This window comes from Bactrocera latifrons, unplaced genomic scaffold (assembly GCF_001853355.1).
Source record: "Bactrocera latifrons isolate USDA-ARS-PBARC rearing strain unplaced genomic scaffold, ASM185335v1 scaffold_54, whole genome shotgun sequence".
Classification (NCBI taxonomy): Eukaryota; Metazoa; Arthropoda; class Insecta; order Diptera; family Tephritidae; genus Bactrocera; species Bactrocera latifrons.
Window position 1 is genome coordinate 275,946 of NW_017537201.1, and position 20,989 is coordinate 296,934.

Sequence of the window (20,989 nt, forward strand, 5' to 3'; positions counted from 1 at the left end):
ACATATGTACATTTAATATTTATATATATATATATATATATATAGTTAGTATATTCGAGTATAAGTATATAATATAGAATAATTACTTAACTTGAACATTAAATTAGATATAATAGGTGAAATGTGCTCAACAATTTGCGCTGTGTTAATTTTGTTTGATGATAAACTAACACAAAAACAACAGATAAGATAAAAAAAAAAACAACAAAACCGTTATGCCCTGTGTGAATATAGAAAAAATTAGTCGTATAAATGGATTCGTTACTTATTAAACAAACAGAGATGGGTGTTAAAAGACAAATTATTTGAACAGTTTATGCTATCTAGAAACTTTCCTGTCTCTTATACACATCTTTTTTAATTTCCAACATTTTTTCAATTCCTTTTACATTTTTAATATTAATACCATTTTTATTAATTTTTTATTTTTTTCTAATTTTTTATTAATTTTTTCCAACCAACGAATATGAAAGTCATCTCTTTATTTTAAATGCTTACACAACCAAGCACTGGAGGACACTAAAGGGTGATCCATTTCGAGATTCCCTACTTTTTTAAAGAAAAAATAGTAGGAAATGTTTATTATCAACCGATCTTCATTCATTTTTTGTCTCTATCAAATAAGACCGCATCTCAGACGCGTTGAGTCCAATTTTCGATGACTCGTTCGAGCATTTCGACTGATAAATGGCGAATGATACCTGCAATGTTTTGCTTCAAGTCCTGAATTAAAGTTGGATTGTTCGCATAGACTTTAGACTTTACATATCCCCACAGGAAAAGGTCTAACGGTCTGATATCACACACACAATTTCTGACCTTAGTAGTTATCATGGTGCGATGACAGTCCTCATCGGCGGTTACATTCTCAAAGGCGTCATTTTTAAAAAAATATCTACCAATTCTTCCACCGGTCCACAATCCATACTAAACCGTTGTTTTCCTGGATAAAATGACGGCTTTTAAATCTCTTCAGGCTACTCTTCGTCCCAAATGAGGCAAACATTGAATCTTCTTGGCACCATTCAAGAGTGCATAGAACGAAGCGATGTCGCTTGGTAAAGTCGAGCAGCTTCATTTCTTGCAAAAGCTGTATTTCGTATGCTTTCTGTTTAGGACTTAAAATGTCTCAAGTCGTTCGACAAGTCAGTTCGAGTTGCTGCGAATTGACTATTGAACAAAAATAATATGACAGCTTGACACGACTCACGTGTGATCTGTCAAAAAAATACTATTGAAAAGGAACCTCTACTTGCATCATGTATTTTAACCATCTACAATTCAAAAATACAATGCTTAAACTGCCATCTAAACAAAATTTCATATCGTGTTTATAATAAGCATCGGTTGTGATGGCCTTCGGTGCTTTCGAATTTTGAGTTCTTTTCATTTTCGGCTCATTTTTGGCAACATTCCGACAATGGTCGATAGTTTCGATGTCATATTCATAAACTCAAGTCTCGTCTCTAGTAATGATACGTTTGATGAATGTAGGGTCCCCAGCTACATATGTTGCCAGACATCTCTTTTACTACCTCTACACGATGTGGTTTTTGTCTTTCAGTTCTTTCAGTTCTTTTGATTGGAGTCTAGCATTGACACGCTTCGTACTCAAATTAATAACCAAAATATATCAAGTCACTTCATAAGAGATGTTGAGACCCATTTTTCATCCAACTGATGATTTATTCTCTTATTATTTTTCCCACAAAACTATACTTTAGCTAAAGTATACTTTAGTTATTGGCATCATAAAAATAATCATTAGCCGATTTCTGATTTCTATTTATATTTACTACTTGTACACAATTCGTAAAAACTACTCCAAAACCCAAAGCAATATAATAAATAAGCTTCATATGCAATATAAATGAATTAAATAATAAATATACTATATGCATAAATTAGGTATAATTATAATAAGGTCAGTTAGGTCGTATAATTTTTAGTGAATACTAAAAAAAATGTAAAAGTATAATTAAAAACTCTAAGGTAAACTAAGTAAACTTTGGGAGTAAACCAACAGATAAGTATTAGAAAAATTGCTTATGAAAAAATTGTAGTAGTCTTAAATGGGTTAGGCGTGTGTACATATGTAATTATAGTATACTATAGCCTAGCACAAAGTTGAAAACAGTTTGACATTCACCTAGTTACATAATATCAAATGTAGATATGGTAAATTACACGTTATTTGCATTGAAAAACTAGTGTAATGTAGGTTATAAAGCACTTTGCAATTATACAGGGTATATACACCCATATAAAATTATAAGGCCCATCGAAGAAAATGCAAAAAAAAATGCAATGGCAGCGCGAATGCTACTTAGTATATTGATTTTGTTGACTTTCAAGTTACAGAACTGAGTTTTGTTGTAGTAATATAGTGCAGACCTCAAAAATTAGCTCCTTGACGAAGCGGGTTTACTCTAAATAGAAGTGTAACTCGATGATTAATTTTGATAAAGCACTTGATACTTGCTCTCCAATAGTATATTTAACAAATTTTATGCCTGAAATATTGAGAAAATAATTTATTGATTTCTGTTAAAAAAATAATTTTTTTTTTAATATATGTATGTACATGTAGAGCCAAATGAAATAAAATTCAGATAAATGCAACAACAATTACATTGAATGAGTAATGAATAACTTCATTTGTTATCATTCACCACAACAAGTCGACTATGCGTATACGTAAAATTAAGGCAAGAAGAAAAATGAAATAGTCTGGTCGACTAGGCGTATACGTAATATTATGGCAAGATGTAAATTACATGAAATAGTCTGGACGTCTAGGCGTATACGTAACATTAAGGCAAGAAGAAAAATATATGAAATAGTGTGGTCGACTAGGTGTATACGTAACATAAAGACAAGATGAAAATTGGAAATAGTCTGTACGTCTAGGCGTATACGTAACGTTAAGGCAAAATTAAAATTATTGTATGAAAAAGTCTGGTCGACTAGGCGCATACGTAACATTAAGGCAAGCAGAAAATTATCTGAAATAGTACATATGAAGTTCATATTATGAACATATGGGCATATGTGTACCATACAAACATGTTATATAAGCAAAAGTTTCTTATTTCGCGCTGAGATTTTAAAGTTAAGCAAATTTTTGATGATGGCTTATTGTATTGAGACTGATTTTGTAATAAAAAAAAAATTTAAACATAAAAATAATACATAATTAAGCAAATGTACAATTGGATAACTGTAACGAAACAATTGCAATACAAATCTTAAAAATAATTAATGACTTAAATGTGAAATTATTGCAATATTATTTGTGGTTAACTAATTAAAAACTAAAAAAAAATTTGCGGTTAGTTGCAACAATTTATGAGATTTAAATTGAAATATTTAAATATAAATGTATATGTATAATTAAACACCGTTAAAATACTAACTTTATTTGTTGTTATTTGCACAGAAAAAATAATAATATTGCAATAAAAAGAAGCTGCAATTTCGGCTGGCAATCACATATTTAAAAACAAAATAAAATTGTTGTATATTTACAACAAATACTGCACACTACCAAATACTAGCTAGGCAATTAACTAATAAACATATACACTCACATATGTTCGCATAAACACACATACGCATATACAAATAAATACATACATATGTGTATATAAATTACTCATATACATATTCACATGTTCCAAAAAGCTATTTTTTAATAGAATTTGATTGAAGCTGATCTCTTTTCATTTTCGCCTAATTTTTTTAGTTACTAGAAGTTTACAAAATAGACAACATTATTGTTATTGCAATATAGCTAAGTTAAAAAAAAACTTACATACACACACAAATTGCATGAATAAAAGGTACTACATAAATGTGCGTGCTTAGAATAACTATGAGATAAAATTCTGTGATAAAAGTTTCAAAATACGATCCTTGCAGAAAATTAAACGGGTATTAAAAACAAAACAAAACCAACAACAACACTTTACACCACATAAAATATGCTTCTACATAAAACATACAAAATGAGAAAGTCTAATGGAATCCTATAGTGAATGTAACACAAATTACAAAAATAACAAAAAAGTCATATTGTTTGAAACAAAACTAAAATGTCGACGAAGTCTGATGTACAGACTACACATAGTTGCAAGAAATGGGACACAGCGAAAACAAATAAGAAAGTACTACAGATATAAAATATTGTCTTATATAAAATATATGTACATATGTATATCATAGTCGAGGTCGATTATGTTGCCTATTCTTTACAGAATGTTTATAAGATTGATACATAAGAACTTACCGACCATGCATTGTTGTTCCTGAAAAAATGTCGGTAAATTCCTCGACAGTCACTATTGATGTGCTTTGAATTTTCTTGATGAACCAGAATTCCACACCTATTGATGTGAATCATTGACAATAGATGTCCGAATTAACAGTTTGGCCGTAAGGAAGCAATTCAAAGTAGATGATTCCCTACCAATCTCAACGAACACATAGTAAAAGATTACTGACTTTCAATCCAGGGCTTGACGTTGTTCGTTTTCGCTTGACGCTGTCATAACTGGTCCATTCTTATTCATCAGAAACCATCCGTTTTAGAAATGGATCGATTTTGTTGTGATTCAGCTGCGATTTGCAGAGATTGTCCACCCGCTATAATTTCGTGTAATGCTTAACTCCTAGGGGCTCGAAACAGTGATTACATGCCGTACGGGTTCGACAATTTCCATCCGTTCCCACGACAGTGGGGTCAAAGTAAACGAATTAGAGCTGTATTCTAATCCGGCCAAAGATTGTCAACCCGGCACTATTCCTCGAAATTACTTTAGAAACGCAGCTACAACAACATTTTTGATCGATATTTTTGACTATGACTCTTTCAAAGCGTAGTGTATCTCTGACATCAAATCGCCGAAACGGGTACGACGAAACCAAAATGGCGCATGATTGATTAATACAGTATGATGGTCATAAAAACTATTCACATCTTTAATGATTTTCGGCTTCATTGTAGAAACATTATTCTAACAATTTTAACGATGAAAGATTGGAATAGTGTTTATGGTATATTTATATAATGTTCATCTTTGCTGTGAGCTCACAAATACTCAGTCAAGCATGTCGGAAGAGCATTTTTAGTACGAAATCTTAGCTTTTTAGTGCTATATAGCGTAAACTGGTAATATTTAAATATATATCACAAGATACAGATTACTAAGCCACTACTAAAATAATGGATTCGATATTAGGTATTCCAACTGCTTTTCTCGGCTAGATGTTGATCATCTTTCACCGTTTCGTGTTGTGCTGAACCCAGTTGTCGGATTTTAGTACTGCTATAACTGAAGATACATTTTTTTATTCGTCCATACAAATATCTCCAGAAGTTTTTGGACATATTTCATTTTGAATTTGCTATATTTCTACAACCAAAGCATCATAATATTTTTCTCTATGAAAACTTATGCTGTGTCCCATTACATTTGCGAGTGAATGTAAATCGGAAGACAGAGATCACTACATACTACTTCATACTACTGATACTTACCTGCAAACATACATAGGAACATAAGAATGTTTGAAATAAGTTCACTGTAGTTACGAAAGTGGTATCTTAAATAGCAAAACCAACTAAACTAAACTAAAACGTACTCAATAAGACAAATGATATATTTACACACATATAATATATATGGTATATAGCTAAAAAAGAGTAAACGTTACACTTAATAAGACGAATGAAAGCGAAACTAAAGTGAAAAATATAGAGCAATATTTATTTTCAAAACAAAAAACCAAAAAGAAGTGAGAATACTCACGACAACCGTTCGTGTCTAACTGTTAATTCGAAAATATTATATATGGTATATGTATATTTGGGGTAGAGGACCTAACAAGAACAAATCGCACATCCCATAAAACCCCAAAACATACGCCACTCACCTACCATAAGAGTCTAGTCGTAACTTCAGAGCGTAAAAGAGAGAGCAGAAATATTGCAATAGTCTTTAAGCGACGAACGAATTGTATTAAAGTCTCATTTTACTGTTAGGCATTACACAATTACACACATACATGCATACTTACATATATTTTGTGTTATATATGTACAAACAGAATGTTGGCTAAAGAAAATGCAATAAAAGTTAGTAAAACAATAACAAAAACTTAGATAATTAATTACGCAGTTATTGCAATTCAAATTTAACTTAAGCTAAAAGTGAACAAATAGTTATATAAATATATGTATATAAATACATGCAAATATGTATTAGAAAAATTAAAAAAAAAAATAAGAGATGTGTATAAGAGACAGGTGTGCACTCAAGCACTTCTTTGTATCCTTTTTGTGCATAAGCATATATGTACATATACATACATATAAATATATGTATATAAATACATGCAAATATGTATTAGAAAAATTAAAAAAAAAAATAAGATAATATAAATAAATATATTTAAGCATATTTTTTCTAATGCACCTTCAACTCTCACGACCCCACACTCACACCCACACCGAATAGTTCACTTGTCTATTGCAAAGCCACAAATATGTAGTATTGTAAAAATAAAAATAAAAAATTCTTTAAAAAGAAACTATCGCATGAAAGAATAAAAGTCACGTGATCCACGAATCCAGAGAATTGTCCGAAAAATAAATGCAATTGTAGGAATACTCGTATGAATAAACCAAGTTACGTTGAAAATAATAAATGAAGTTGATAATGACTGCTTTGCTGTTGATATAATGAAATTATAGGATTTGGGTAAGTATCGGGTTTAAGGTTTAGGTTGCCAGCGCGTACATAGAAATATAAGCAATTAGAGAACAACCAGAAAATGGCTCAAAGCCAGGATATATGGATTAAGCCACTTTTTGATACCCTGTGCTAAAGTGAACCAATTGGATTTCAGCGAGAACGTTCTCCATCAACCTTACAAATGGTAGTCTAAAGAGGCGAGATACGGTGGGTGGGGCAAAAATAGTTTACAAATAGTTTTTAAGTTTTTTCATGTACGATTAGTTAGTTAGTTCCATATACGATTTTTTGCATTTAGGGTTGTGTTCTACACCATCAAAATCGTTTCCAAACCATTATACAACGTCTCTTGGCTTCAATGCATATGACGCCTAATTCTATTGCTTTTGAAATGGCTTCTTCAGTGCCTCCCAAAGATTCTGCGCCCACTTGCTATATTTGACAATAATTCTCTTCATGTTATACTTCCAGTTCCTCATCTTCAAAATTTTTACTTTTAAATCGCGCAAAGCACTTTCTGAAAAAACAATCTGCAATTTTTTTTCATTCAGTGAATAATTCGAAAAATGTTAAAAAATTAAACCTAAGCATTACTCAATAACTAAGAAATATGTTATAAATATAATGTAAATAAGAAAGTTTGAGAAACATTTCGACTAAAGCATCGTCTACCGAACATACATATGTATATATGTATATATAGGTATATAAGCTCCAAGCTTGAGAAATGTACATATCAGCGAAATTTTAACCCAAAGTCTTAACTTTATTACGAGCCCCACCTCTGAAATAATGCTATGACCAAGTTAATGACGACCTTGGTCTGCTCAAAACAAAATTGTTGTCTTCTTCTTTTTGGTAGAATTTTTGCCATTTTGCTTTTACGTCGAATTATGATTACCGTAAGTTTTAAGCTTCCTTCTATATTTTAAATATGAGCTTTCGAAAAAGAAAAACATGTTTATGAAGGGTTTTTATAAAAAAAAAAAACTATGGCATTTCTTATGTGTCCAAATGAAATGACGTCCGGAATTGAGACAAGCTATGCATATTGTTGCTAAGCCGAAAAACTAGAGGAGCAGTTCACTGGAGAACCCATTCCTACGATACTTGGGTCTATGTAACCGCAACTGACCCGTATTTTTATCCGGCCAAGGACTGTCAACTCGACAGAACTCTGCCGCTACAACAACAACACAATCAGTATATTCCTCGACCTAATTATAGAGGTTAGGTTATAGTAAATATCAGACCGCTAAAAGTATGTTTTCTTCGAAGAAAGGATGGAATGGTCTAAAAGAACAAAAGATTCGATCAAAAACAATTATCACATGTTTTCAGTTGGTTAACAATGTAAAGTTTGATATGAGAGCTAAAACCCAATATCCGATTGAATTACGGGGCAACACTTAAATAACATTTGGTGAATATTTCTGAGCGAATTTTCGGAAAGTCAGCCATCGGCAACTGGTTTCCGGAGATACCGCCCAAAAACGTCTCCTCGCGGTGGTCAGCATAACTGACGAAAAATTCATCTACAATCAAAAACCCATCATCGGTTAGTAGTTGAGTATTGGTCGTGATTATTCGAAGAATTTTGGAAAAAAAATATAATTTCTCACAAAGTTCTAAACAAAACGGTACGATTTTAGGTCTAAGTTTTATAATAAACTACCTTAAAAATATCAGTTACACCCGAAAAGCAAATTGTTCGATCAATCACTGATCATATCTAAATATATCATATTTAGAAGAACTGTGAAAAATTGCAATAAGATAGCTTCGATAGTGTCTGCGGAATTGTGACCACCGACTTTGAAAACGATGTTTCGAGAAAAATATTTACAATCAAATATTGAAATGGCCGAACGGTTTAGTCTGACGGGACGCACTCACAAAGATTCTAGCTCTTCCACTTTTAAGCTTTGAAGGCTTAGAATAATTTTAGACATATCATGGCAAAGAATCCACGGAATTTTCTAAGTTAGCCAGGTTTTACAGATAATCTATAGCCTTCATGTTTTAGAGTGGACAGCCTAATATAAAAGCTATTATAAAAGACAGATCATTTCTCACAACAGTCTGTTCTACATAAATTTTGAACGTATAGTATACCAACAACACACGAGAAAAAATTAAAAGCAACAACAGAATTTGCACTTAACCGAAGAGCAACAAAAACAAAATTAATTTGTTAAACATTCAATAAACTTCAATTTTATTCCACAAACAAGTTTCATAAAAATTGATACAATTTCCTAATTCTTCTCTCCACTTGCTTCACACTAAATTATTATTTTTGTACAACATAAAGTATGTAATTGTATTATTTTTGATTCATAGTAGCATAAGGGATATGGATATTAAAATATTTTACATTAAAAATTTTAATTTAATGCCAAATTTTGGAGTAACAAAATTCACCACCCTGATTGTTTTTGTTTTAATTCGTATAAATATTAAAAACCCAGTTGTCTTAAAACATTTTATATTTTTTCTTTTTTTTTTGTTGTAATTACAATAAACAAAATTTATTAACAAATGAAAATCTGTTAACTAATAAATTTATGCTTTTAATACATAAATTTAATTTTAAATCAAAAACAAATCATAAAATGAAAAACATTAATAATCTTGAAAAATACTAATAGCAAGTTCTACTAAAATATTTTTTATTTTATTTATTTTTTGTGTATTTTTAATTACAAATAATTAAATTTATGAATAAAAGAAAATCTGTTAACTAATTAGTTTATTTTTTTAATCCATGAAATTATTTTTTAAGCTCAAAATAAATAATTTTTATTCAATTATAGTATATAATATTAATTTAAAAATTATTTATTTTATTTTAAGTATTTGAATAAAAATTTAATTTAAATAAAAATAGTAAATTAAACTTTAGTAAAAATGAAATCTAATTGAAAAAAAGTTTGTTTAAAAGATTAAGTTTTTATTTAAAAATTTAATTAAGTAAGCTTAAGCAAGACTTCTGAAATATCCTTTGAAGTTATAATGAATTTATCCACACCTTAGGCACTTCGTGTTAACCAAAGCTGTTTGAAACACAAAATACTATTATTCCCCCGAATTTTAAGTTCCAAACAAATTTTTTAAACCGAAAACACGAATGTCAAAGCAATTCGTTTAGATTTAGATATAATAACCATGTTATAAACAAAACTTAAATTTTGTGTCAATATGGGTGTATGATAACGAATATAACGGGTAGTCGAAAAAGTCGTTTCGTATTCTGTCAATAGATGTCGTTGTATGTCGCATGTCTCCAGTGCTACCAATTACATTATGACACAATGAATATAGTGTTGGAAAGGTGCGAATTTAAGCAGCAATTAAATTCGGGGAAGTTGGTATCAGTTCGTATAGAACAACAATGCTACGCTCGCTTCCGTTCTGGAAATTTCAATTTGCACTGATGGAATAATGTTTCTAGCGACAAAATGGCAAAAAGTGCTTCTTTTATGAGTATAAATATAAAAAGAGATAAGTTGAAGTTTGATTAGAAATACGAAAAAACTTTTTCGATAACCCAATATAACCATTTTATAAGCAAAACTCAAATTATGTTTCAATACGAGTGGTTGCTATTATAACGTTTTTCCTTCGCCTGTAATTTTATGAAAAGTGATGTTACGTTATTTTGCATTTTAGGCGACGATTTTCTTTAAAGTGAATTCCCTTGTAAAAATTTGGACATAACGGTATAGTTAACAAGCGTACTGCGTGCGTTAACTGCCAGGAAATATTAAGTTATCATTTTGTTGGTTGTTTTTATAAATACATTTTAATTCTTGCAAGTACATTTTTTTTATTTAGGCTAAAAATGCTGTTGAGGCTTACAAATCTAAAGATTTCTAATACAAATATTGCGTAAAAGGCCACATTAACTTATATAATTAGCAATAAAATTATGTTCTTCCGTTCACTTTCACGTCAAACGAAAACAATACTATATATATTTACATGCATCGAAAGCTTAAAAATAATATTTATAACTTAAAAATAATATTTATACTTATATACAGCGTATTTCACTTGAAATACATAAAGCTAAATTAAAGAGCTAAACAATTAATAATTTGTTTAATAAAGGCACTTGACAGACTTTGTGTTTATAATACATAAATATATTTAATAATTTATATATCGTATTTATATTGGTAGCTGCACTTCGTTTTCGAACAGTGAATTTGGCTTGTAATGCATTCACGCTAAGCGAGGTAAATATCTATTGTATATATAATATATATGTATATTGCGTGTGCTTTGTTACCCATATTTAGTGCTTTTTTGCAGACACCTGCTGAAGTTTAAATTTTTGCTTTAAAAAGAATTTTTCACCTCCCAAAAAGTTTTTTATTTTCACTTTAAACTGGTTACAATATTAGATTTTTTGTTGTTTTGCATTAGGAAAGCAAACCTACAACCTTGATGTTCTGAAACGAATTTTCACCCACTACAACAAATCATTAAACAACTCTTTCAGAAGTTGAAGTTATACACCAAAAGTACAGCATTCATACAGTACACCATGTCGTATGAGCAACACAGCATGTATTGATCACCTACAAATACTCAGTAGATTTATGTATAACTTTGACTGCGTATAACTTTTAAATGAATGTGTCTATTGAAAAAATGATTAAAACCGTTTTTGTAAAGCATAAAATTTTGTTTTAGCAAATAACTTTCTAAAAGTTGTAGACTCCCTTGCTTAACGCAAAAAACATCAGAAATTACCATGTTACACATATGGGGAAAGTAAACTGATTTCGACTAAAATAGAAAATAAAAATTATTTTCATTCAATAACACTTTTTTGTGCAAAAAGAGAAACTTCAGCGGGCATTTGCAAAAAAAAAAAAAAAACAACTAAATTTTTTAATTTTTTTAAATTGAGGTTATGAAATTCCATATGACTTTCTGCTATTTGCTAGTCTTCGTTGCCCAATTACAAGCGCCAATTCACTGTTATTTAAAGCTATAATAAATATTTACTAATACCGTTGTGATGTAGTAAAATGTGATTTGTGACCATCACTTACTTTTTTGATGTTGTTTTGTTGTTTTTGGTGTGTTTTATACTTTCGTTAGATTTTTATAACCAAATATTACATAACAATTAGAATATCGAATGCTGTGAAGGCAATTAAAAATGTTAACCACTCAATTGGATAACAATTTAACCTCACTTCTTCGCTTTGTTGTTAGAAAGGAACACCACTGTGCTATAATTTATAAATAATAGACACGTCTGACTTTTTTATTGCTTTCACTTGTGCTATGCGGAGAACGCACGGCAAAAGTCTGCAAACAATGCACATGCGCGAGCACGCTCGGCGCTGCGCAGCAACAGAAGTCACTTGCTATTTCTTTTTGGTACGCCATTACAGTGAATATTTAACACTTTTCTTTTGTCGCTATTTCGTCTACCTCATAGCGGTTATGTAATTTGCGCTGGTTATATTCGCATTATTGAAGGAATGCCGATTATTTGGATGCACGTAACCATCGCCTGCTGCCAAAGCTATCATGAATGGCTTTTCGCTGGCCTCCGTTGGCAAGGCATTCGGCAGCACATAACCATTATCCAACATATTACTCACATTCGCGGGTTTCAATAGCGCCGGTGAAGTGTTTAGCGGTGTGTTCATTGCCATGTAGCCCGTTTCTGGCACGGGCGTCAGCAATGCTGTATTGGATAATGTCAAGGGATCTTGTATACAATAATCCTCGGTCGCATTGCTGTTGCCATAATCGCTCGTGTTACTATCACAATAACTACTTTTTGTTGTAGCCGAAGAGCGTGTGCCATTGCAAGAGTAGTTGGAATCATTTGAAATGCTTGTTGTTAGTAAACTACCATTTTCACTATTATAATAATTTTGTATGACAGAGGAGTTCATAAACTTCTCATGTTCACGCAGTTTGTCGCCAGAACCATTGGCCAAATCTTCCCAGTTTTGTGGCATCTTGCATTCAATATCAGCCATCGCATGACATCTTCTATAAATGAGCAGACCACACATGAATATAAATGAAGCGCCTATTATTATGCAAAATATAATAATCCATAGTTTGCTATCAGCTTTGGCAGGTGGACTGCAAAGGTTTTTGAAGAAGTTAACAGCATCCGATCTATATTCGATGTATTTACTACTTGGCGACACCGGTGAGATTAACGCCGCCTCAGCGCAACCCAACTCATAATTGTCGGACGATACATATTGGTCATATTCAGGATACTGTTTGGAGTGCTGCACGAGTTTTGTATCGGTCTCATTTGCATAGGCGATATTAACGCTACGTATACTAATTGAATACTCGTAATCCTCATTATCGCAATTCTTTCTATTGGGCATAGTGCATAGACGGCCAGTTTTTATACGCGAAATATAACGACCTTGGAGCACTTGCCTCAATTTGACTTCGACAATCACTTCGTAGTAATCCACACGCCCCGACGGCACTTCGGGCTCATGCCAACGTATCACATACTCGTTTGTTCCGTTGACTAGGATTTGTGTGGGGCTGCTGGGCACTGCAAATGGGTAAAAAACAATTAGTAAAATACAACATATAAGCTTGCTAATGAGAAACTTACCGCCCACGTGTGTTTTTACAACCACGCAATTGCTGGGCAGCGATTCAGCAACGGTGAATGCTTTTATGCAAATTTTATAATTAGTGAAGCTGCTTAGGTTTTGCAGCGTGTACGTTAAATTTTCAATGCCGTAACGTTCACCACGCCTACTTGCAACGAAGCAATGCGGACCAGTCAAATTTTTGCAGTGCACAGTCTGGTTTTCACGATTATAGCTACGATGTTAAAGAAACATTAATTGTTGGTTTGGTTTTAGACAGTTAAATAACGACGTGCACTTACGTCACAATGTAGTAGCGTATTTTGCCGTTGGCCTCTTGCGGTGACTGCCATGACAGCGCCACCGACTGGCTTGTTATGTTCTCAAAGGTAAGGTTCCTTGGTGGCGTGGGCGCTGTAAAACAAAAAAGGATTAACCTTTCACAATTTTAAAAATTTTAAATCTATACATACCGGCTTCTTGTGTTTGTATTATCCGCTTATTGCTTTTTGGACCCTCCTTTAGGTCGGAATAAATATACATCTCCATTTGGTAGTGGGAATTTGGTATTAGGTTCGTAATCTCATATTTGTTGTCTCTTTTGTCCACATTAATGCGTTCGGATTTACCCCCGCACTTTGGTTTCTTCGCGGATTTCATTTGGCAATAGTTAATTGTATAACCCTTGATAAGCGAGGAGCATGTGTGCTCGAAATTCCAGCGTACGTTTATCGAGTATGCTTTTGCTTCAATTTGCGGTTCTAATTTCTCGAGGTCATTTAATACGTCGGCCGTGCACTTTGCCCAATGCATGCCCGTGTAATAATCGCGGTAATTGCCCGCGACTGCTAAGATCAACGCTTCACTGTGTTGTATTGTGAAATTCAGCGCGTTCTTATCTAGCTGCGTAAATCCGATAATGTTCTGCAAATATCAAGGGAGTTCTTGGGTTATTTATCATTTATATATATTAACAATAAACAATTATCATTAAAGCATCGAAGTGTGGTTCCCGGATTTGGTGTATATAATTTTCATTTTTGTATTTTCTTTTGCATTTTCTGAAAAAATTTTGATATCAAATTATGGCGTTTTTTTCGATGAAAATATTTCCTCATTATATAACAACATTGTGCAAATGTTAAATGACACCCTGCAAAAATGCTCAATTTTTTAAATGACAAAATAGCAAAAAAAAATGACACTCTGGTATAAATCAGCTGATGCATTGTTTCGTTTTCATAATTAGTGCATACAATGCAATGAACTTGTGAAACTGCAATGTACGAAAATAAGCTTGTCATTTAATACAATTTTTTACCCCAAAATAAATTTATATATATGTATGTATAATAAATTTTAAATAAAACATACAGTGTGTTTGGAAAGATAAGCAAAGGAATGTGAATAATATGGACTCGCTCGCCTTTGAAGGGCATCTTATAGGTACATGAGAGAACCAAAATAATTCGAATTTTCATAACACAACCGTTTCTACGACAGTTCGAGTTTACGTGATCGCTACGGAATCCGTTTTATACACAAACACAGACTATTGAGCTCAGCAGCAATATCACACAAACTTTGTTAAATATAACCTCAAATTGAAAAAATTGAATTGGAATTTAAATATTTAAGACCACTTCCCGTATAAAGTCAATACTAATAAATTTCAATATAATAGCACTCAAATTTCAATAAGGTACGAATACAAAAGCGATTTAAAGAAAAAATTGGAACCCCCAAAACATAAACTTATCACACTTTCGAAATAACTATTAGATTCATAAACTTAAACATACATGACACTCATTGGAAGCGACGCTCTTAGGTTGACACCAAAAAACCGTATAATTCTCTAAATCCTCCGCATCTTCCGGCGCATTCCACAGCAACGTGTAAGTGCGATCCAAAGAGTGATACACATTTCTAATACCCAACGGCGTACGCTCGTCGTAGTTTTTCGGCAGCGCAGGCACATATATGCGACTACTACGCAAAGACACGCCCATTTCATTGCTGCTCCAAATGCTGAAATCATAACTGTGAGCGCTGTTCCAGGGAAAGGCTACAGTGGGCACGGACCTAGGCACCGCTGCTTGATTTCTAAACAAAATAATAAAAAAAAAGGTTAGTTAATGCATAAAGAGTTGTTTGTAATGATAGCGCACTTACACTGGGACGCCATCCTGCTGCGTAAGCTTCACAATATAATGGAAATCCGTACCATTTCTATGATACACCGCCGTGGGATACCAAAACAAACGCAGATGCGTGGCGTTCAAGTAAAAACTGCTCACATCCACTTGAGGCGGCACTTCGGGCGCCAGCGGCAGCGTGCGAAAAACGAGTTTGTATGCATCGCTCCAAGTTGCCGCTGGCATTCGCATCTTTATCCGCAAACTTATATTATATTCATAGTAGGCGTAGGGCAGATCGTCGATGGACAAATTGAACATTTCACGATTGTTACACTTCTTGCACGTGAAGTTCCTCGTGCTTTCATAGTGCGGCGATTGTAAATGCACCTCCATTTGCAGACGATTCAGCTTATACGAAGAATAACGCTCCATTTCCCACTTTAACTCACAAGCGTTGGTTGAGATGTCCTCAATGCGTAAATTGCTAATAGCGGGTTTAACTGTAATTGAAAGTGTGAATTATTAAATGATTTTGTAAAAATAAAAATAATATTTTTTAGTTGCTTTTTGCACTCACCAATTTCTTTATGATTGATGGTGAAATTCTGTGTAAGCGCGCCCAGTGTATTGTTGCTTGTCAAGCGAAAGTTGTAAAACTCAAAGTTGGGCTTATAGCTGCCATCCTCCAAGGTAAAGTTACAAGTGGCTTTGTCGCCTTCTTTCACCAACTTTACACAATTCAGTATATAATTCTGTGAATATATCGTGCGATTATCAGCCGTTCTTGCCTTTATAATTTTTTTTTTTTTTTTTTTTTTTTGATTTTTTGTTATTGTTTACGTTTCGATTGTGTCATATTAGTAAAGTTATATTGTATAGACAAGACACACAAGTGCATGCAAATTTAGTTGGTGTGTTTGTGCGTGGGTGTGTGTGTGATAACGAGTAGTAGTTGCATAGTAGTTTGAGTAGTAGTGGTAAACGTGCCGATCATTCAATGTTAGTAATAAAATATACGTAATTAAATGACATGCAAACCCAAAATGAAATAAAAAGTCGTAATTATTCACAAAAAAAAAAAAAATAATTAGTGTAATAGGAAATCAATAAATAATTATATAAATAATATGACTATGACTACTTATATGTACATCGTTGTATGAATTCAATATGGGGATACAATTAAACAAATCTGGCTTTTTCACGTGCTTAATGTTACTTTCCGCCAAATTGCATTTCAAATAGAAAAATGTTTCGTTCGTTATGTTAAAATAGTGTTAAACCTTTGTTTTAAACGTATTATTATTGTTTATATTAGTAATTTATCCATGTATCTTCCACAAAACCATTTAAGTGTTCTATAGAAATTTAATGTTAGTTCTAAATAATTTTGTATAATAAGTTAAAATAAATTCTTTTTTATTAGAAGCAGCAGTTAATATTAAGAAATTCAGTAAATTTTACATATACACATTCTATTATATAACGCATGTTGCTGTGAATAAATAAAAAAAAAACTCCTACATAGCAAATTTAATTTTTTCTTAGAAAATTGTAATTAATTAGTCTAAAATGTATACTCCAGATGCAAACGTATAGTAAATAAATAATTCATAAGAGAAACAAGAAAGAGAAACTTCGGCTGCACCGAACCTAATATACCATTCACAGGTGACTTTCTTTTAGAAACTATGTGTTCAGTTTGTATGGAAGCTATATGAAGGATTACTATATCCGATCTGAACAATTAATCCATGTCAAATTTCGTGAAGATACCGTGTCAAACGCAAAAGTTTTTCATACAAGCTCCTGATTCCGATCGTTCGATTTGTATGGCAGCTATATGCTATAGTGAGCTGATCTATACAATTATTTATATGAACAATAACTCTTACCAAATTGCGTGAAGATATATTGTAAAATGAGGAAGTTTCCCATGCAAGCATTTGATTCCGATCATTCAGTTTCTTTGGCAGCTATATGCTATAGTTAACCGATCTGAACAATTTCTTCGGAGATTACATACTTGGCTTCTTGGCTTATAAAATAATCTATACCAAATTTCGTGAAAATATCACGTCAAATGCAAAAGTTTTCCATACAAGAACTTGAATCCGATTGCTAAATTCGTATGGCAGCTGTATGTTATAGTGGTCCGATATCGGCAGTTCCGACAAATGAGCAGTTTTTTGAAGAGACAATGACGTTTGCAATATTTCAAAACGATATAGTTCGTATATATACAGACGGACAGACAGACAGACATCGAATCGACTCAGCTCAGCATACTGATCATTTATATATATACTTTTATACTTTATAGGGTCTCCGACGCTTCCTTCAGGGTGTTACAAACTTAATACACCCTGTTCAGGGTATAATAATATATGTAAAACGAAAAATGTGTTAGAATGTTTGTATGCATAACAATTAGTGCAATAATCGCATGCAAGACCTTTGATCAGCACAATTAATAAAATTATTACTATATTATCTGCATATGTATAAACACAAATATCAATAAATATTATTATGCATTTTATAAAACAATACCATATTAAAAATAAATTGTGTTTTAAAAACTTACCGCATTTTGTGTGATATATTTCAAATTATATGTGGTTGGAACCATATTTTGTGGTATTGTAAACGAACACGTCATGTAGGTGAAGTCAAATGCCTGGCAATTGAAATCTTTAACTTCTGTGGGCTTGGTACCTACGGAGGAAATTACATTTATGCGTAAAGAATTTTATTTGAATATCATTATACCAAATATATAAAGTACAAACACATTTTTGTTACAAATTAGCTTACCGACAATAACGTCTGTGCTTGAAATTGCATATTGACCACTTTTACACGTGTAAGTCGTAAACTGCTCGCTGGCATTGCGCAGCATGTAAACAATCGTTGTGGCGTCAATGATCTATGGCGGATAAGATTAGTAAATAAATTACAAATATAATACATTGCATGCTAAATTTAGTTTTATTTACCCTTATATTAGTGAGTGCAGCTTCATGTTCTGGTTCATTGGACGTGAAGTATAATGACGAACTATTTTCGCCGTCAAACATTTTCAAATTCATGCGACAAGTGATATTCGCATTGTCACCAATTTCGATTATAATCCGAGGACTGGTTTCTGAAAAGATAGGTACACGATGATAAAATATGTAAAAATATTTATAATTAAATTAAATTTATAATTGCAATTAAATATTTTCATTAATTAGCAATACATACCACCTGGTGATTGCGCAAAAATTTTGGAGATTGTACATAGTGTACATATGCAATAAATAATAGTGAGTAGAAGACATCTGAAACTATAAAAAAAAATAATTTTAGATATTGTTTATAAAATATGTTTTGCAGTAAAAAATAGGTAATGATGGATATATTATATTGAAACTGTAATGTTTCCTCTTATTAAAAAATTAGAAACCCTAAACCTTTATAAAATGACTTCTCAATTACACGTTTACAATTTTCAAATATTATTCATTCATAATATTAAATTTATATAACATGATATGGAGAAAACAAAAATGGACAAAAACAGAAATGTTTTTGGTAAACAAAATAGAAGATAATGTTGATGAAATATGCAAATATTTATAGCGACAATTATGAAAACAGGTAAGTTGCTAAAGCTTCAAAAATAAAAAAAAGTCTGTTATCAAAAGGTCCATATAATTTATTGACTTTGTTTATCATATTTACCACAATTTGTACGCCATTAACGTACTCAAAGACAACAAAAATATACATATGTATGCTTACATGCATACAATTAATTAGCAAATGTTTGTTCTACAAAGTCAAGAGCATGCAAATTAATTCACAAATTTGTAGTAGACAGTTCATGGATAAAAGCTTTTGCGTTTAATGAAAACAAAAAGAAATCTAAAATCTCTTATAGTACATTTCTCAGAAAATGTTTAAAGAGCCATACTCTTAAGTGATATTCCGCCACTCAAAACTTTTTAAAATATATTTCTTTTTATTTAATATGCATAAAAAAAAACGATTCCCCGAACTCAAAGTCATTAAGCCCATACCTAATAATTCATCGAATTATACATATTTGTTATTGTTTTCGCTTTATCGTTTTTCTTGTGTTGCGATCTACATATTTCATTTGAAATCATAATAAAAAAAAAATTCAAATTTGGTATTGAAAAACAAGTTTACCACTGTTGCACATTATTTCATAGAAACGCTATTATCATAATATATGTAGCTCTGTTGCCATTAACTTATGCACAAACATATTTGCGCATATCTACTTGTCGCTTCTGTTTTTGTTCCTTACTATTTACATTGGTGTACCATTCACTTACACACATATATCCATATGCGTTTAATATTACCTACCTACACTTTATCTAAATATACTTATATGCATACATTTTACGGCGCCCCTCTAAATTAATAATCACACCGTACTCACCTCATAGCTTGATAGCTAGTATTTCCTGTGTTATTCTTCGAATTTTGGAATTGATAAAGCGATACGAAAGCCAGATAATTCAATGAATGAATTTATTGAGAACACGGGCGATTTGAAATCTGAAATTTAAGGATTTGAGACGCACAAGAATATCGCCTCCATTACGGCGCAACACCACTAAAATTGTTTTTTTATCGCTTTTTCTCACGCCTATAACTCAATACCAATTAATTGTTGTTTGAAAGGCACTCATGTTATAAATCGTTCTCTTTTGTTTAAATAAAATACATATTTAACACTAATGCACAGTACAATATTAATTTATTTAAGTTATGAACTGTGTACGACCGAACAGAATAACTACAAAAACACCTATCGATGGTGTGTGAATACTTTCGATTGTTGCATAGTTTTATTTTGTGCTTGCGCGGTTTACGACCTTTTTATGTGTTTGCTGATATAACACGATATATACCAAATGATAATCGATACCGAGTTGTATGTTGAATAATCGCTAGATATTTTACTGTGAATGGCTGTGTTTATCCAAAGTGCAGACACTTGTATCAAAAGTCAAAAGAACATTATATTGATGAAATCAGTTTGTCTGTTCTAAACAGAAAAATAATTTTAGAAACATAAATAAATTGAGTTTCTCAACATAAATCTTGCATCATTGTGAATGCTACACGTTTTCTGTTTCTGCTTCTGAACTGTGAAAGATCTGCATTTAATTATCATAGACAAGAACCAATAAATGCAAAAAGCATATTTTTTGTCGACAGTGGAAATTTAAAATAATACATTCTAAAACTTGAGAAGAGCTGATTTGAAAGTGCCATTTACATAAACGAAAGTTAATTAAATTGTCAGTTATTATTATTACTCAATATAAAATTTTAAGTATTTTACTCGAAAACCTGCAATTGAAATCAGAAAATTCTTATGAGACGGAAATGAAACACATCTAAGGCAGATGCGGTAGCTGCATATTAAGCAAGCCAGAGGAATTAGAAAATTTGTTTGAAA

At 31.9% G+C, this 20,989-nt stretch overlaps 1 protein-coding gene across 1 annotated transcript; it reads right to left on the minus strand.

Annotated features, from left to right (window-relative positions):
- Positions 1-10,539: 10,539 nt before the first annotated feature.
- LOC108974250 (cytokine receptor-like) lies at positions 10,540-20,353 on the minus strand. The gene is made up of 12 exons (XM_018941967.1): positions 19,961-20,353; positions 18,751-18,833; positions 18,501-18,649; positions 18,319-18,430; positions 18,089-18,219; positions 16,079-16,253; positions 15,536-16,001; positions 15,163-15,466; positions 13,834-14,284; positions 13,663-13,774; positions 13,381-13,595; positions 10,540-13,317 (listed from the first exon to the last, which is right to left on the minus strand). Exons 1-12 carry the CDS (start codon positions 19,963-19,965, stop codon positions 12,206-12,208), a joined length of 3,315 nt encoding a protein of 1,104 aa, XP_018797512.1. The 5' UTR covers positions 19,966-20,353; the 3' UTR covers positions 10,540-12,205.
- Between the last annotated feature and the right edge of the window lie 636 nt (positions 20,354-20,989).

Bases quoted from the DNA above. Each gene is read 5' to 3' on its own strand.
- LOC108974250 (XM_018941967.1), bottom strand. The intron at 18,220-18,318 runs GTAAGCTAATTT...TTTCCTCCGTAG, and splicing joins AAGCACAGACGTTATTGTCG to GTACCAAGCCCACAGAAGTT. The intron at 16,002-16,078 runs GTGAGTGCAAAA...TTTCAATTACAG, and splicing joins CATCAATCATAAAGAAATTG to TTAAACCCGCTATTAGCAAT.